The following is an 18,206-nucleotide window of genomic DNA, read 5'->3' as shown; positions in this document are numbered from 1 at the left end:
CGCTCTGCGTATCCTCCGGGCACCCGAGGTTAAGCGCGGCACCAAGCGCCGCCTGCGGGCGCTAGGGCGGCGGGGGCTAGCTGCGGAGCGCCGCGGGGACGGCACCGCCTCACTGCCTCCCTCCCGCTGCTGGCGGGCTCGGCCGCGCCCGGGCGGGGCCGCGGTGGAGCGCCCAGCCGCCCCGCCCCGTGGCGCCGCGGGGGTGCGCGGGCCGGGCCCGAGGCCTTGCGGCGCCCACCAACATGGCCACGCGCCCCCCCCGGCGCCACGCGCCTGCGGCGGGCAGGAGGAGGACCGTCGCGCCTGCGCGCTGCCCGCCTGCGCGGCGCCCAGCCGGCCGGGCCGTACCCATCGGGCCGCGCGGCGCGCACGCGCGGTGCGGGGCGCAGGGGCTGTTAATTCCATTGTGGAGCGGACGCGGCGTTATTTTTAACTGGAGGCGGCGGCGGGAGCCGTAAGTGCAGCCCGGGCCGGAGCCGCCCGTCGGCGCGCGTGTGGGGGTGGCGGCGATGCGCCCGGGCGGTGGCTGCCGGGCCGCGGAGGGAGCCCGGCGCTGAGCGGCGGCGGAGCGGGCGGTGGTCCCGGCGGGCGGGCGGCGGGTCCCGCGGCCCCTCAGGGCCGCGCTCCTCCCGGGCCGCCCTCTCGGGGATGAAACTCGGCGGCGGCTTCCTCGGCGGCGGCAAGAGGGCGGCGGCCATGGAGCCCGGCTTCCCCCCCGGCATGGTGATGTTCAACCACCGCCTGCCCCCGGTCACCAGCTTCACCAGGGCGGCCGCGCCCCCCCCGGCGGCCCAGCACCCCCCGCAGTGCGCGCTCCCCCCGCCTTCCGCCGCCGCTTCCTCCGCGGCCGAGCCCCCGGCGCCGCCCGCCCCCCAGGACGTGACTTTCAAGAAGGAGCCGGTGGGGGCTTTCCCCTCCGCGTCCTCCTCCGCGCAGCGCGGCCCCTGGGGCTTCCTGCAGTCCCTCGTCAGCATCAAGCAGGAGAAGCCCAGCGAGCAGGACGAGGAAGAGCCGCCGCAGCACCACCACTACGGGGGGCTCTTCGGGGCGCCGGGCGAGGAGCGGCCCCCGGGCCTGGGGGGCGGCGGCGGCGAAGGCGGCGGGCAGAGCGTGATCCAGGACCTGAGTCTCCTGCAGCACCTGCACCAGCACCCCTCCCGGGACCTGCTGCTGGGCGGCAGAGCCGAGGGCGGCCCCGGCAGCTCGGGCGAGCCGAAGCACGACGCCCAGGTCAAGAAGGCGAAGAGGCCAAAGCCAGAAACTCAGGGAATCAAAGCCAAGCGGAAGCCCGGCGCTTCGTCCAAACCCCCCCTGGTGGGAGACGCGGAAGGTGCCGTCGCGTCCCCGAGTCAGAAACCTCACGTCTGTGAACACTGCAGCGCTGCCTTCAGGAGCTCCTACCACTTGCGCAGGCACGTGCTCATCCACACCGGGGAGAGGCCTTTCCAGTGCAGCCAGTGCAGCATGGGCTTCATCCAGAAATACCTCCTGCAGCGGCACGAGAAGATCCACAGCAGGGAGAAGCCTTTTGGGTGCGACCAGTGCAGCATGAAATTCATCCAGAAGTACCACATGGAAAGACACAAGAGGACGCATAGCGGAGAAAAGCCATACAAGTGTGATACTTGTCAGCAGTATTTTTCGAGGACTGATAGACTGTTGAAGCACAGAAGAACGTGTGGTGAAGCCATAGGTAAAGCAGGTGCTGGGATGGAGCCCGGATCGTCGCATAATATGGGTAGCTTGGCTGCGTTGTCTCAGGGAAATACAAATTCCTCAAGGAGAAAAAGTAAAACAAAAAGCGTATCCACTGAAAGCAAAGGAAATAAGTGTAGCAGCAAAGTAGCGGAATCTCAAGTTACAAGTAATGTGGCCATGCCAAATTATGCAGTTGATATTCCTATCGTGTCTTCCAGTGGTGGTCTCATTGGCACAGGCGTAGAAGAGCTTCAGAAAAAGGTGCCAAAATTGGTCTTCAAGAAAGGAAGCAGAAAACAGGCGGACAAAAACTACCTTAACTTTGTATCACCACTGCCAGACATTCTGGGGCAAAAACCTCTGTCTGGGAAACAGAGTGGCTCTCTAGGCTCATTAGTAGCCAATACCAGTGTAGAAAATATTGGCCTTCTCCAAAGTCCAAGTGGAAAATCAGGTCAAATAAATAGTAATTACGATGATGCCATGCAGTTTTCAAAGAAAAGAAGATACTTGCAAACTGCAAGCAGTAACAGTGCCTTTTCAATTAATGTCGGACACATGACTTCCCAGCAGTCCGTCATCCAGTCTGCAGGTGTTAGTGTTATGGATAATGAAACTCCATTGTCTCTTATTGATTCAGCATCCTTAAATAGTGAAATAAAGACTTGCCACGACAAGTCTGGTATTCCTGATGAAGTCTTACAGAGCCTTTTGGACCAGTACTCTCACAAATCGGAAGGCCAGAAAGAAGATCCTTTCAGTATAACTGAACAGCGTGTGGACTTGCACAGCTCAGGAGAACATTCAGAGATGGTTCAGGAAGAAAATTTGAGTCCTAACTCTCAAACTGTTTCAAATGATAAGGCGAGCATGTTGCAAGAATACTCCAAATACCTCCAACAAGCTTTTGAAAGAACGACCAATAGCACTGGTTTTGCATTTGGACCCAGTTTCCAGTTTGTTAGCTTGTCTTCAACTCTCCATAACCACACTCTGTTTCAGGACAAACAGATATACACTACATCTCCACTCGAGTGTGGCTTCAGCCAATCCGTTACCTCAGTATTGCCAACTGCGTTGCCAAAACCTCCGTTTGGGATGTTGCTTGGCTCTCAACCAGGCTTTTATTTATCTGCTTTGGAGGCTACGCATCAACAGTTGACTCCTTCTCAAGAGCTGGATGATCTCATTGATCCTCAGAAAACCTTAGAGACTTCATCTAACTACCAGTCAGCATCTCAGAAACTGACTGGCCAGAAGGAACAGAAAAACTTAGAATCCTCAACAAGCTTTCAGATCCCATCTCAGGAGTTAGCTAGCCAGATAGATCCTCAGAAGGACATAGAGCCTAGAGCAACCTACCAGATCGAGAACTTTGCACAAGCGTTTGGTTCTCAGTTTAAGTCGGGCAGCAGGGTGCCAATGACTTTTATCACTAACTCTAATGGAGAAGTGGACCATAGGGTAAGGACTTCAGTCTCAGATTTCTCAGGGTATTCAAATATGATGTCTGATGTAAGTGAGCCATGTAGTACACGAGTAAAAACCCCAACCAGTCAGAGTTACAGGTAAGGTCCCGACTGTGACCGAGCTGTGGGGTCTTCTTACTGTAGTTTTACTTTGACGACACTGCCATTGGAATGTTTCTACACGGTCCTATTAAGAATAATGTAACATGCCCTTTCAATGCAACTTTTCATATTTAGTTTATTTTGTTAGTGTGATTTTTTTAGATCTGTTTTATTACGGTTTTTAATCAGGAATCAATAGATTAAAATAGTGTTTTTGTTCAAGTGGCAACGTTTAGCAATCAAATTTACATATATAGATTGTCAGGGAATAGCCCGTAAGTTTAAAATGCAAAAAATTAACTTTGTTCCTAGGACTAAGGTTTATTCTAATTACTTTACTCTCAGGAAAGTGTAACGAAGCATGGGAATTCTATGCACCACTAGTGTATTGGAACTTCCAATTTACAGATAATGACAAATATATATCTCAAGCTTTTTAAGGAAGGGATCTATAACATTTCACATTGCTGTCTCTTATGGCTGGGCTGGTCTGAAAGAATTTTGCTACCTAAACCATATTGCTTTTCAAGTACTCCTGTTCTAGGTGATGCTGATTCCGGACAGGTTGAGCAGATACTCTTGGATCTGTACTAAGAACCCAGAACGGTAGCTTTAATATAAACAATAATGTCCCCAGAACTCCTTTGTAAGACTGTAATTCCGTAAAGAGTTTCTGTTGACACAAACCTTGAGAACAAAAGGCATGCCTCTGGTTCATGCCATTGTAACCCCAACTTGAAGCTACAGTCGTATTCTAGATGTCCTTTTGAGATGCATTATTTATTTTACATGCCTCTTTTGCTTTTTCCCCCCTTTCCGCATTCTTTTGTTGTTTAAGATTCCCTTTCTTTTGTTGTGCTCCCAGTACCTTGATTTGTGTTTTTTTCCTTATTTTACACCTTTTTCCTTCCCTTTTTGCCTAAATTACCTACTTCCTCTCTTACACACCTTAGCTAGCATTTAAAAAGTTTTACATTCCAGGAAGTGCGTATCTTACCATGTACTTTCTGATGTCTTATGACATCAAATAATGAACAGCGAACTCCCACGCATTTTAGAATTCTGTCAAGGTTTCCGTGTACAATAAGAAATAATATACTCCCAACTGTACATACCGAGGCCCTGATCCTGCATCAGGATCAGCTGACGTGGACCCCTGTGCCCCTCTTCGTTACCGGTGGTGTCATTGGAGCTCTTTACGGATACGGGGGCTTGCAGCAGTTCATCGCTGCAGGCTCAGGGCCTAAGGCTGCAATTCCATCAAAGATTTCTGGTGATGATGTCAACTACGAGAGTAGGACTTGTGTGGCTTGTTAATATCAGCAGAACTTTTCTTTGGAATTATTGCCTTACGTTATGTATATTTTGTGGTACATTATTTATTATATGTGAATCATGACTAAAGCCTGTGGAGCCACGGAAACCTGCTAGAAATACTGGTGGCCATTCAAAGCTGCTGAAAGGCAGTGGCACTGCTCTAAACCACTTTTTTAAAATGTATTTTTTGATTAGTTTTTTAATGTAATTTTGGTGACGTTTATGCTGATGTTTTTTTTTTATGTACTCTTGGTGATGTTTCAGTCTTATGTACTTTTCTGGTGTCGGGAAAGTACCAGTGGTTGTTTGCAGTCTTATTGTGTAATCAGCCTATTACAGGCTTCCATGTATAATAAAGTTATTAACATTGTGCAAGTGTAAAACACTTCTGTTATGAAAGTGGTGTATTATTAAATGAATCGTTACAAAAATCCTTTTGTAATTTCTCCCTTTGTCCCTCACCACTAAAATTTGAAACCTGAGCCCACTTGTAACCTCTTTTACTAGGCGAACTTTCTTTTTCTTACTAATCTTGAATTTGTTCCCAGAAATCCATGTAACTCCATTAACATTTTCTTTATACTTGTTTATGTATTTCATCCTATTTCAGTTTAGAAAAAGTGAACAACAGCTGTTCTCTATACACAGATCCATGTTAGCGGGGATGAAATAATCCATAACCACTTGTTGGCTTTTTCAGTACCTCTTCCTTTGTTTTTCAGAGGTTATAATTTACTTTCTTTATATTGTGTGTAGTAGAAATTGCGTATGTATTGTTCTGGCTGTTTGCTTTAACTTAATACTAATAAAACCTATTATTCACAAAATCATAAAGATATCACTTCTATTATCCAGTAACGCTTCTGAGAGCATCTTAGGGAAATGTTAAGTGAGAAAGTTCTGAGAAGGTATAACACAACATTACTGGCATGTTCTCAGCTTCTTTTCTTCCTTCAGTTTCTTTTTGGATGAGATCATCTGAATGTGCTATTTTAGAAATCAAGTCTCTGTCCCATATTTTGAGCTGACAAGGGAAAAAAAGAACTAACACATTTCCTCATACTTTCGTACAACCTCACCTTTTTAAATCTGTGTTTTTTATATATGATGTTGGTTAAAAATATTAAAACTGTGTATTGTTAATTTCAAAGATGTTTTGTAATTGCTGAAAATCCTTAATGACACACATATAATGCGATTTTGTTCAAAGTAAAGATTTTAGAAAGTCATCTATCTGTTTTATTTTCTTCCTGAGCTTACTTACCTTCTAAGAAAAGCTTAAGTAAGGGTGGTAGTATGGCAGAATACTTACAAGTATACTATTTAATGTGAAGATGGTTTTCAGGTATCCTGAAGTCATATTTTAATTCAATTTTGCATGTAATTATAAGAGTGGCAGTATTGGAAGTCTCAGCAGTGGTGAAGCACTGAAGAACAAAAGATTGCAGTTTGAATCACGGCGGTGAGATGGACAAGAGAAAAATCATTGAAATCGTGACATCTAATGACCTATGGCAAATAAGGATCAAAATCTTCCCAAGTAAATATAAGATAATGCAAAATGGTTAATATTCAGCAAATTGTAGGAAAAAATTGGAAAGATCTAAGAGGGAAAATCACTGCAATTTTGTCTGTTCTCTCCACAGGTTAATATCATTCAAAAAAGGAACAGCTACAGTTTTCCCAGTTTAACGTGGAAGGAGTTCAAATTTATTTTTCTTCCGATTAGGTTTAGGTAGAAATCAAGTATGGCTTTATGTGCTAGATACTAGAAAGACCCTACGTTTTAAGTTGTAGTAGCATTACCATGTGGATGGAAGATTTATTAAGGGCTGTGGAAGTAGGAAGAGGAGAAAGAAAACAAACAAAAAAACCCCCTTGAATTTCACTATAGTTCTTGGCTTATGTTTTTATTTTTTAATTATGGTAGGAGAGTGATAACTTATTTCCTATCACTAACAGAGAGAATATAAAGAATTGTTATACATGATGATAGAAAATTATCCATAAAGTGTTATCTTACAGTAGTAGCTCACATAACTTGTTTTTGCTTGGAACAGGCATGATTTGGTACCCTGAATTGTGAATGTGTTTCTGTATTCCCTGAGATGCTAAAAGTTCACATCTGACTTACCCCCAGGTAACGTAAAAAAGCTGCCTTATATGTGTGGTAGTTCCTGAATGAGCTGAGTTGGATGCAGACTTGCGGAGGGTGGGTGGAATTTTAAAATTATAAACTGGTAGAATAGAGGAGGATGGAAAAGAATGTGAATACATGATGGTGTTGTGAGACTTCACCATTCTACGGTTATGGAGTTAATGGAAAAAAAGGAGTCTGATGCAACGTGGAAACCTTGAGGAGAATTTGGAATAATTCATTGTGTGTTGTTACTGTTTAGTTTGTTCTCTGTGTTTGTTTTTTTCCCTGCCTTGTATTGTACATATCAAAATATTTCCCTGAATGTTACCTCTGCTTTTGTTTTCTCCACTTGTTAGAAGTCAGTATTGTGCAGGTGAGGTGGCTGTTATAATTGTTTGTTATGCCCCAGAAGAGACACGTGAGAAGCTTTAGGTCGCTACGTTCTCACTTTTTTATTCCACATGTAGAAGAAGTCAGCCCACTTTGAAATGGAAGATCCTTTTTTCAGCCCTTTCTGACTACCAGCTTTAACCATTTGGTCTGGAATTTTCCAGGCTTAGTCTTTCTCATGCTTTGCATGCTGTCTTCTGCACATATTTCCCAAAACAAAATTAGGGAAGAAGACCTTTCTGTTCCATGGACTTTTCATTCTTCTTTAAAATCAAATTAATAATAATATGTGTATATATAAATATATATATATGTATGTGTGTATATATATATATATGTATGTATATATGTATAAAAAATAGATATTAATAGTTGAACTAGTGGTATCCATTTTGGAAGCTTGGACTTGAGACTGGGTTGGTTGGGTGTCCCTGATTGAGTCACTTGCTGTTTTTGAAAATCCAATCATATTTACTTAGGAGTTTTTGGAAGGAAATGTGTTTACATTCAGATGCTTGAAAGTTTAGTGGTGGTATCTCTGAAGGTGGCCCCTTCTAGATAACAGATGATCACAGTTTTTTACGTTAGTTCAAATGGCATTTTCTACTACGTGCCCTATATTGTGGCATCTGTTTCACATTCTCATATGATAGAGTTGGCTTTCTGGAACGTGTATGTAGACCCTTTATTTTTAATGTGATTTTTGTACAATTTCTTTCATACAGGCATTTAAGAAAATATGTGCTATTTTGTGTAGCATTTAGAATACAGGATATACTCTGTTTATTGAATTAATGGCTATGAAGTACAGATATGCTCTGGTGTTCAAAACGTGTCTTGTTCCCTTTTTCAATTGCAACTAAAACCCAGATTTATTTTAGTATTGTTTCCTAATGCAGTGAGACGTCCCAAGAACAAGTCTCATGCCAGTACATTCTTTTTGTAGCCTCTGATGCTAAAAAGTTACTCACTGATGCCCACTTTCAGTTTGACACCTATGACCTGAAGGGATAGGTAGTGGAATTTGGTTTCTTTGACATTGTTTGGAGTTGAGTTTCTTCTGTAAGACCCCCGCTATTCCAAACTCAATCTGTGTAGAGATAAACTGAGGAAAAGGTATCGGCTTAGTAAATATGGAACAGCTGATTGTCTGGAATAAAGTAAAAGCTGTAAGGCAAGAGGGAGTTAAATTCTCTGAGGTGACATTAAGAAGCCTAAATCACTAGCTTGTTCTTTCCCTTCCATTGCGTTCACTGTAAATCTAGCATCTGGGGAATCCACGTTCTGTAAAGAGCAGCCTCATGAAGCATAGTCCTGCTTCATGCTCCGAGGGTTGTCATCCAATTTGTTGTGCATACAAACAGCAGTGCGGCATTGCTTGGGAAAAGTACTGTCATCATGTAATCAGTTTGTCTTAATGCACATACAAGATGCGGTGAATTGAGGATTAGAAAGATTTAGTGATAGCATTTATCAAATTTTAATGCTTGTTTTTTAATCTTGATGCTAATGTAATTTTTTGTATTTAGCATGCTGCAATGTTTACATCTTGGTATGTTTTGTTTTTATTAAATTTGTAGTGGATTTTGCGATTTTAAAACTGAAGGTATGCTACAGAGTTGTCTGTGTGCTTGGGGACTTGGTGTTAAATTTGATAAAGTATTATCTGGCCAAGCTGAAGAACGAAGAAAGAAGAGCTAATTTATTAGTGCATTTATTTGATTATTGTAATATACTTTATCTTACCTTAAAATTTGTTTTAAACTGTTTCTATAGCGCTACAAATATAAAAACATTCTATGAACAAAGCATGCAATGATTGCTATGCAGGAACTGTAGCCTGTGTCAAATACTCTCTACAGTAGCATGTGCTGCTTTTGATGCTGAACACCTGATAAAGGTAGGTTAAAACCTGCTCAAGGTAGGTTATTACCACTGACAATTATATGGCATTGCTGTTCACTTGAAACTTTGTGCTTTTTGCAAAATGTCATTTTGACATTCTTTGAAGGCTAAAAAGCAGATTATATTTAATCTCATATTTTTTTTTTACTGTGCATACTTTTCTCTGTACTTGTGCTCTCTTCCCATTGGAGGGGAGGTTAGGGTCCTGATTGAATCATGATGTAAATGGGTGCTGGCACTCGGCCAGAAATTGTATTGGCTATGGTAAGGATGGTTCAGGCTGCTCAAAGATTGTGAATATTTTTTCTTTGGCGGGGGGGAGAGAGGGGAAAGTCTCAGTGGTGGGCGGTTGTGTTCTGATATGAGTGGGAATAAAATCAGACTGAAACCTGTTCAGAAGACTAGAATTTACAAAGAAATCCATATGCAACTTGAGTGACAAGGTTTTGAATCACTTTAATTTGCTTTCTCGTAACAGGAAAATACGTAGATGTGTAATAAAACACCTTGCGTGTTCTGCTTGAGGTGCTCTAAAGTAGAGTGCATAAATTATGCCTGTGGATCTTATCTGTTAAGTGAAATGTATCTCTACAATGAAAAGTGGATTAATTTAAGAAGTGCTTGATAATGTAGGAAAATGAGATTGGTAAGGAATAGCTTATGCAGTTGCAGAGGTCATTTATTTTGCTTTAGGTAAATGTCTACCTGGAATTTGGTCAAGTTATGCAGGATGACACATTTACTTGTAAGTGTTCCTGGTATTGCATCTTAAGGGGCAGGCAGTCATGTAATCTTGGTAGAGAGAATGCGACCTTCCTCTTGCAGCTTTTCTGTGGTCAGTAATGATTTGCAAGTGTGACACAGCACAACAAGCTCTGTTTCTTAAACTAATTTTTTAAAGATTTTTTTATTTTTACTTTTTGTTTGTGAAGACCTGCCTCTTCAAAGTACAGACCCACTTCCTGAAAATGAAAAGCTGAAATCTCTGCCAAAACTCTGCCATTATTTCATGTCTGGCCAGCTTCAGTCCAGAGAGTTATTAAAAAAAATTATTAGTGGAGGTGTGTTAATAATAACTATTTGAGTTATGTAGTTAAAGAGATGTGTAAGCCTTAGAAAGTTTGGTGAAATTACATCATGAAGCAGTTTGTGTACCTGGTCTATCCAGCCCTGTAACTAGATGGATGTATGCTTGGTGATTTTAGTGTAGAGTGAAATCCATTTGAAAAATGTACGTAATTTAAAAGTGGATTTCCAGGGCATTCATAATTGAAACTTCTTTCCAAATATATTTATATAATAGTCAACTTCAGTGTTAGTCTGAGGTGTTGAAGGTTAAAACAATTCCTCACCTCTGGAGATGTTGGAACCTCTTATTGTTTGAGAGATTGTAACCCATTTTGTGTAGATATGGTAATTTGATTATTTTTAATTTACTTTGTAGTTTGGAAATGCAGTCTAGAGTAAAAGTAGTTTCATATTTTACATGTTTCAGGAAATAATGCTTCACAGATACCAAGTGGATGTCAAATGGAGTAAGACAGTTGGTAACTAAAATCATCAGTTTCACTATTTTAAACACCATATTCTGATGATGCTTGCATGTTTTGTTCTTCTCACAATGGAGCTAAACGAAAACCCCTGAGAAAGACTTCCTTCTAATGTAGCATAATGAAGTCTTTAAATGGGTACAGTTGTAGGTCATCATGAATAGGAATGCAGTGACCTTTGTCTTGACAATGAAGCTGGCACAAGCTTCTCAAAGAGCTGTTCTTTTTTTTTTTTTTTAATTTCTCCGCCAGAAAGGACACAAATAAAACAGAGGATTCCCCTTCTCCCATCAGTGAGCAAAATCAAAAGATTAGAAAATGTATTGTAAATTGTCAGCTTGCAAAATCTAGAAATAACACGGAGTGCTTTCTCTAAATATACATATTGTTTCAGAGATGATGTGTGATAAGGTAGGAAAAAAAGGGAAGTAGAGGCACTATCTGCCTTGCAAAGGGCCTTCAGGTTTCTTAAGGTCCTCTATGATAACCTGGTTTGATTTTTGATAGGCAGCAATGAGATACTCAAAATGGTAATTCGCTTCTTATAGTTCCAAGTCTAGAAAAATCACAAACCTGCATGTGATTCCTTTTCTATTTAATTATGTGTGTAACTGTGGGCTTATAATGCACTGCACTGGATGATTGGAAGGCTCAAATGTTTGGTGTTCTGTGTAAAAATAAAGAAATAAAAATATGCCAAGTGTTTTGCAGAAAGCACGTGGGTGCTGTGGCTGTTTGCTGCTGAGGAGGGCCCACTGCTCTACCTACGTATAGAAGTGTTTCCTGAATTGCAGTGCTCAGCAATTTTCTTGTACCACGGAGGTTCATCTGTCACTCTTAAATAATAGCTCTACCTGCTCATTTAGGGTTTTCTCAAGGTTTCAGCAATGTCAGTTTGAATTGTGCTGTCTTGTAGAGGAGAGGCCTGTGTGGCAAAGCAAACTCTGAAGTGAGCAGTGAAGATAATGGATGGAGATGTTTTTCTAAGGGAGAACTCATAGCTACAAAACTGGTTCTCCATCATCAGAAAATGATCTTTGTAAAAATTTTTTCAGCTCTCTAAAGGAGTAAAAATAGGTTGTTGGGCTCTTTCAGTCAAGGACCCGCTGCTGCCTGCTGGGAGAGCTGCGGGCTGCTTTGCCATAGTGGGCTGCTGTGTGAGCAGGGGCAGGCAGAGGCTGGGGCGTCAGCAGCCGGGAGCAAGGTAAAAACAAAAAATAAGTCTAGAATGTTCTGGAAAAACCATGTGCTAGTGCTGTATGAACGTATCTGGTGTATAGTGAGACGTGAATTTGATCTGCAAGATCAAAAGTTATGTGGAATAGTACAGTCATGGTTGCTTAGAAAGACTTGGAAAAGATACTTTTCTCTGCAAGTAACATATAACCATAACATTTACTTAATAAGTTAGGACCTGCTTCATTTGCTATCAGAGCTTTTTATTTTAGTAATTTAGTGTCATATTCTGTGGGAGGTGAAAAGTTAAAACAACGATTTTATTTTCCTCAGGGAAACAGCTGTGCTGAGGGGTGTGAGGTAAATTCTGAGTGAGCGTAGGGTGCGGTTTCTCCACAGGTAACCAGTGCTGTGGTAAACCAATTAAACTCTGCTTTTTTGTTGTTGTTGTTTAGTTTTGTTTTGTTTTTAACCTCACTGTGTTAATAGAAGCACAAACTGCAAAGTGCCCTTCCTGGCCTCAGCCTGTGCTGGAGAGAGGCCTGTGTGGGAGGCAGGTCTGGGCAGTGGGCACAGGCGGCCTCTGGGTGCTGAGGGAGCCCTGAGAGGGGAGCCCTGAGATGCTGCTGCTGCTTAGGGAGGCTAAGAGCAGCTTCTGACAGACTTGTCAGCTGTCCTTGATCAAAGGGTGCCTGCCGCCTTTGTTCTACCTGACCCCTAATTAGGTAGGATCAAGCACCCTTTTAGTGTGCTGTTGTTGAGGAGCTGGGCCAACAAGTAAAGTAGCTGCTCCACGAGTCAGCAGACTGCACAGCATTGGGCAGGATGAGAAAGAGATCGACTTTATCTTTTGTGAGAACTGTGCAGCTTCAAATACTGTTCAACAACTTCATTTAATGACCCTTAATTACTCCAACCGGGTAGGTTGGAGTGCATCTTCAGCAAGTTTGCAGATGATAGAAAACTGGGAGGAGTGGCTGATACACCAGAGGGTTGTGTTGACTTTGAGAGCAACCTGAATTGCCTAGTCATCCATCTGGTGACAAATAACCCCAGGCACCACCATGTGCCAAACCAGCTGGCTGGAGGGCAACTTCACTGAGGGTGCTGGTGGACAAAAGGCCAGTGGTATCTGGAGCCCCATTGGGAATGCTTCCAGCATGGTCAGGGAGATGCCCTTCTACTCTGTCCAGCACTGGCAAAGCCACACCTGGTGTACTGTGTCCAGTTCTGGGCTCCCAGCATGAGGAAGAAGCGGTTACTAGAGTATATCCAGTGCCAGGGCTATCAAGGTGGAATATTTTATATTAGGAGAGGCTGAGAAAGCTGGGAGTGTTTAGTCTGGAGAAGACAAGGCTCAGTGATCTTGTCAGTGTGTACTAATGCCTGATAGGAAAAGATGAAGGTGAGGAGGCCATACTGTTCTCAGGAGGGCATACTGATTGGACAAGAGATGATGGACACAGGTATTGAAACACATTAAATTCCATTGTGTGCAACAGAGCACTTTTTTATTTTTACTGTGAGTGCTGTCAAATAGAGAATAAGTTGCCAGGAGAGGTGGTGTAGTCTAAATCTGTGGGGATATTTAAAGCCAGTCTAGACACAGCCTTTGGGCAACTTGCTGTAACTGAGCCAGAGCAGGAGGCTTGGACAAGTTGACCTGAAGAAGTCCTTTTCAACATCAACAGCTCTGTGATTCCCTACGGTTTTGTTTGATTATTGGTCTGTGTCAAACAAACGTCAGGTTTATGCTGAGGGTACACTATTTGTTTATAGGATATAAAACAGTACGGTATCTGAAAGTGCATTGTTTAAGGGAACAAGAGTGCTAGACAATTCTAGATATTGCCTGGAATACTTATCTCTGTGTAGCACTGAGCAGTTAAATGTTTGAGATTTCTAGCTTGGACACTTCAGTCTGTTTTAAATTGCAGGCGTTTTCCACGACAAGCCTTCTTAGTCTTTTATTAAAAATTAAGAAACTGCAGTTAAAGCAAAATAAAATTGGATTTTTTTGATGTTTGTTTTTGGTTTTGTTTTTTTACTACTTTTTTTTCCTTTCTCCTTAACTTAACCTTCTTAACTTAGAAGGTTACAGTAAGGAAATATATATCTGACAGTCTTTTTATATGACTTGGGTCTGGAATTTGCTTTTTTCCTCTTCCCCCAGATTTTCTTAAAATGGCCTGGCTTGAAGCTGTTCCTGTTCGGAGCTCTTGCAGAAGAAAAGGAAAAAGCAAGCAGAGAAAATGCAGTTTCTGTTTTTGGTTCGGATTTCAATGTGAAATCTTTCTTCTAGAGAAAGGCAGGCATAGAGTGTTATCTTATCAGTCTATTGATAAGTTGTAACAGTGTTAGGCTGTTTCAGGCATTACTGTTAGCTGTCGTTTTGGTCACGGGCTCAGTGGTTGCAAAAGATTTTCTTGACTCACTGAGCTAGACTTTTTTTTTTTTTTTTAATCATGAAAGAGTAAAAAGGATGGGGATTAAAAATGCATACAGGGCATAGGTAACAGCAGGAAATTAAGTTTTGTATTCTAAACCTTTGTATTTCAAGTCTTGATCAAAGCTGGGTATTATGGTGATGTAATGTGGGTCTACTGTTGCAGAGGTGGTTCTGGTCTGACTGTTTCTTGGGATCAGGGCAGTGTTGCTAAATGAGGTTGTTGTGAACCCTGGGATTTCATGTGGTAATAGATATCAATTATAATGGGAAGTTTCATACATTTCCGACACCTACTGAAGGACTTGTTTTAAGTAATGGCCCCTGAGGTTAGCGTTTTTCTGGCATGCTAGCTATAGGTCTTTCGTTTCTGTTCCCCATTCTTCTTTTGTTTTTTAGGCTTGATTTTATCACAGGCCTTGGATTTTATCAGTGGGTGTTGTTTGGACTAATTCAGTGTTCTCATCTTCAGCTTTTCTGGCTACTATAAACAATAAGTCTTTGGTTTATGCTTACAGATATGTTTTTGTACATTTAAACCCTTTTCGTTGCATATTAATTGTGTATTTAGTTTGTCAGGTAAGTATAATTTAAATGCTGTGGAAATTTCTGTGAAAATCCCTCATTCTCAGAGGTGTTGCAGTGAACTGATGTTATTTTTTTTGAGGAGTAGGTGCCTACTAGTGCCTACTCCTGCTATTAGAACATACTATCCTGTTTGAGAAGCTCAGCTGAATTATAGCTGAACACTATGATAATTCATTCTTACCAGATGTTTTGTTCTAATAATATGTAAAGTGGAGCTATCCCTTTTATGAGGTGTGTCAGACTGTAGGCACTGAATTTAGGGAATTTGTCAGATAATTAACAACAATATCCAACAGCTATTTAAAAGAAACGATGACCTCAATTTATAGTCTCAGTTTTTGTGTCTTTTTTTTTTTTTTTAATTATTATTATTTTAAGATAGAAAGCTGAGAAGATGGACAAAATTCCACATGGTTGAATTTCTGTTGATACTGTAGTTTGACAGCAGCCTTTGTCATTTGAGCTAGTGAAGTATCTAACTGCTGATAAGTAGCTGGTTGTATACCAGTGAGAGAATGTGTGTGAGCTGTTTTCATACGTAGATGCTGACATCTCAATAATGGTGCACTTAGTTATTTTGTTTTTACTGTGTGCCAGAACACAGTAGCTCTAGCAGACAATCTCTTACTTGTTATCTTAAACTTGATTGTTGGCCTTTCTACCTTGTTCCTGTCTTGCTTCTCTTAGTGCAGTTCTTAATGTCTCAACAAATGCAGCAGTTGTATCATTTGTATCTCCCCGCTCTACCAGTCTTTGCCTTCTCTTGTTTTTTAGCTCCCACTTTTATAATCCCATGTGTGTAATATGTTCCCTTCTCCTGTCCTAATTCTGTAATTTCTGTTCCTGAGTTCCTTGTCTAACCAGTTTCCACATCCAGTCATGTGTTCCATTTTTGCTCCTTGTCCTATGTGCTATTTCCTTTTGTCTGTTCAGGACTTCTTCTTCTGTGTAGAATCGGAGCATGGAACATCCTTCCATCCTGAATGTATTTTGAGGATCAGGAGGGGCATCAGAGTGCCATTCCCTGATCCTGCATCGGTTTGATAAAAGCTCCCTTAATTGATGCCGTCTCTGAGGAGTCCCTCAGCAGCTTGTTCCCTCTTCCATTGCTTCAGCTAGGCCAGGGTTAACATTGCCGTTATTGAATTTAGATGGTGGATTATTTTAAAGCCATAGGCTGTCTTGTATTTTCCACTTGTCTGTCCAGCAGATAGCTTCATGAATGGGTGTGACAGGATGCCTGAGTTATCTGGGATTGGGTTGGGAAGAATGGATATGACAAAGCCAGTCTGTCGTCTTCCCTGTGACTGAAACTGTGGCACTACTTTTGGCACGTACTGCTGTCATGGGATGGTGCTGCTATAAGTTGCCTTCATGTGGGTGGCTTGGTTTTGACAAAGCAGGAGACATACATTCTAGTATACCAGAGGAATAAGCTGAAATATATATTTTTAGAAATCTGTGTAATGTGAATGGCTGTAGATAGATTTTCTTGAAAATAAGCAATGGTGTAACACTGCTTCTTTTCTGTACCAACAGTACTTTTCTATTGAAACATAATTATCTTAGGAAGCACCAGTGTTTTTCAAAGAAAAGAAAAATTTTGCCTAGTCGAGATCAAGTATTTTTTTATTAACATTCTTCTTAGAAATGATTAAGGCTTTCTTAGTAAGACTATATATATTTATACGCATCTGCTTGCGTGCACAGAAGGAATTGGACTGTCAGATACGGTTAATGAAAATATCAGACCAAGTGATCAGCTGTGCAGTCAGGAGCTACTGACAGCAAGATGTTGAAAGACTTGGGGGTAACATTTGGAGAGATACAGGCAGTATATATGCTTATATTTTTAATAAATTTTATCAGTGAAGTAATACAAAATGCAGTGACTTCTTACAACTCCCATTGAAGCATCAGGAATTGCATTGCCTCAGGCAAATTGTGTGACCAGATGCAGTAGCTTGTTTATCTGATGCGGCAAGTTCTGTATTCCTATAGATGAGCTATTGCTGTAAATTATCCAGTTATAATTCAGTAATCCATCAGACATCTACTCCTTTTGAATGCTGTTTAATTGTATGAGCTGCAGTATCAGGACAGGTTACATTATGTGAAAGTCCCAAAAGGAGGATGCAACTTGCTGCTCCTGTTGCCCCTCAAAAACTTTTTTTTTTTTTTTTTCATTGATAGTGAAGAATTTTAGCAGGATATTTCATTCTACAAAACACGTGAGTTTTCCAATCATCTGTATGTAATGTAAATACCAAATTAAGTCACAGCAGCCTTTTTAAATATTAATCAAAACTGCATGGAAATTACATAGAAAAGGGATCTTCCCTATCTGGTAGTACCCACAGCCAGAAATTAGCTTAGGTTTGTGTGTTAGATTGATAGTACTGCATGGATGAGCCACCCTCTGACTGAAGGGAATATTGACAAGCAGATTTCAAAATGGTGCCAGTACCTGTCTGGATAACGCGTGTGACCATGCATAGTCTTTCCTCATTGGATAAAGATGAAAATTACATCTTTTTTTTTTTTCTCTTAAACCAAATGATATTTAGCTTCAGTTGAAGACTTAACTCAAGCTAAATTGAAATAACTTTCCTATATTGTAGTTTTTGCATAAGAAAGATGCTACACTTAAGGTTGATTTAGAATTCTTTTGTAAGCCAAAGTGATGTATCGTACAGTCGCACTGTATGCACTTTTCAGTATCTTAAGAGCTGTATGATTGTGTGGCACAGAATGAAAGAGTATGGTAGCTAAATTTGGTAGAAAATGATTTTATTTTTTAATTCCAGTTAGAATGCCTATTTTTTCAAACTGATTAGAATCACAGAATCCTTAGAGCTGGGAGGGGCCTTTAAAGGTCATCTGTTCCAACTCCCCAGCAATGAACAGGGACATGTGCAGCTAGATCAAGTTGCCCAGGGCTTGATCCAGCCTTGCCTTGAAAGTCTCTAGAGATGGGGCATCAACCACATTTCTAGGCAGCCCGTTCCAGTGTCTCACCACCCTCACTGTGATATACTTTTTCCTTATATCCAATTCAAATCTACTGTCTTTGAGTTTGAAGCCATTTCCCCTTGTTCTTTCAGTACAGACCCTGCTAAGGATTTGTCCTTTTCTTTCCTGTAGCTCCCCTTTAGTTATTGAAGGGCTGCTATCGGGTCGTTTCAGAGCCTTCTCTTCTCCAGGCTGAACAGTCCCAGCTCTCTCAGCCCGTCCTCGTAGGAGCGGTGTTCCATTCCTTGCTTCCTTTTTGTGGCCCTTGTCTGGATGTGCTCCAACAGGTTCACGTCTCTCCTGTACTGAGGAGTCTACAACTGGCTGCAGTACTCCAGGTGAGGCCTCACTAACATGGAGTAGAGGGGCAGTATCACTTCCCTCTACCTGCTGGTCATGCATCTTTTGATGCA

General features: G+C 41.8%; 1 protein-coding gene across 1 annotated transcript; it reads left to right on the top strand.

The window, feature by feature from the left end:
- The first annotated feature begins 340 nt into the window (after positions 1-340).
- Positions 341-5,815, top strand: ZNF281 (zinc finger protein 281). The gene has a single exon (XM_010715882.3). The coding sequence runs from the start codon at positions 649-651 to the stop codon at positions 3,268-3,270; it is 2,622 nt and encodes an 873-aa protein (XP_010714184.2). The 5' UTR covers positions 341-648; the 3' UTR covers positions 3,271-5,815.
- Positions 5,816-18,206: the final 12,391 nt, after the last annotated feature.

This window comes from Meleagris gallopavo, chromosome 10, assembly GCF_905368555.1.
Source record: "Meleagris gallopavo chromosome 10, MGAL_WU_HG_1.1, whole genome shotgun sequence".
Classification (NCBI taxonomy): Eukaryota; Metazoa; Chordata; class Aves; order Galliformes; family Phasianidae; genus Meleagris; species Meleagris gallopavo.
The sequence above is the reverse complement of the archived record's forward strand: the minus strand, read 5'-3'. Positions and strand labels throughout refer to the sequence as shown.

Excerpts from the sequence above, each read along its gene's own strand:
- ZNF281 (XM_010715882.3), top strand. The coding sequence starts at position 649 with ATGAAACTCGGCGGCGGCTTCCTCGGCGGCGGCAAGAGGGCGGCGGCC.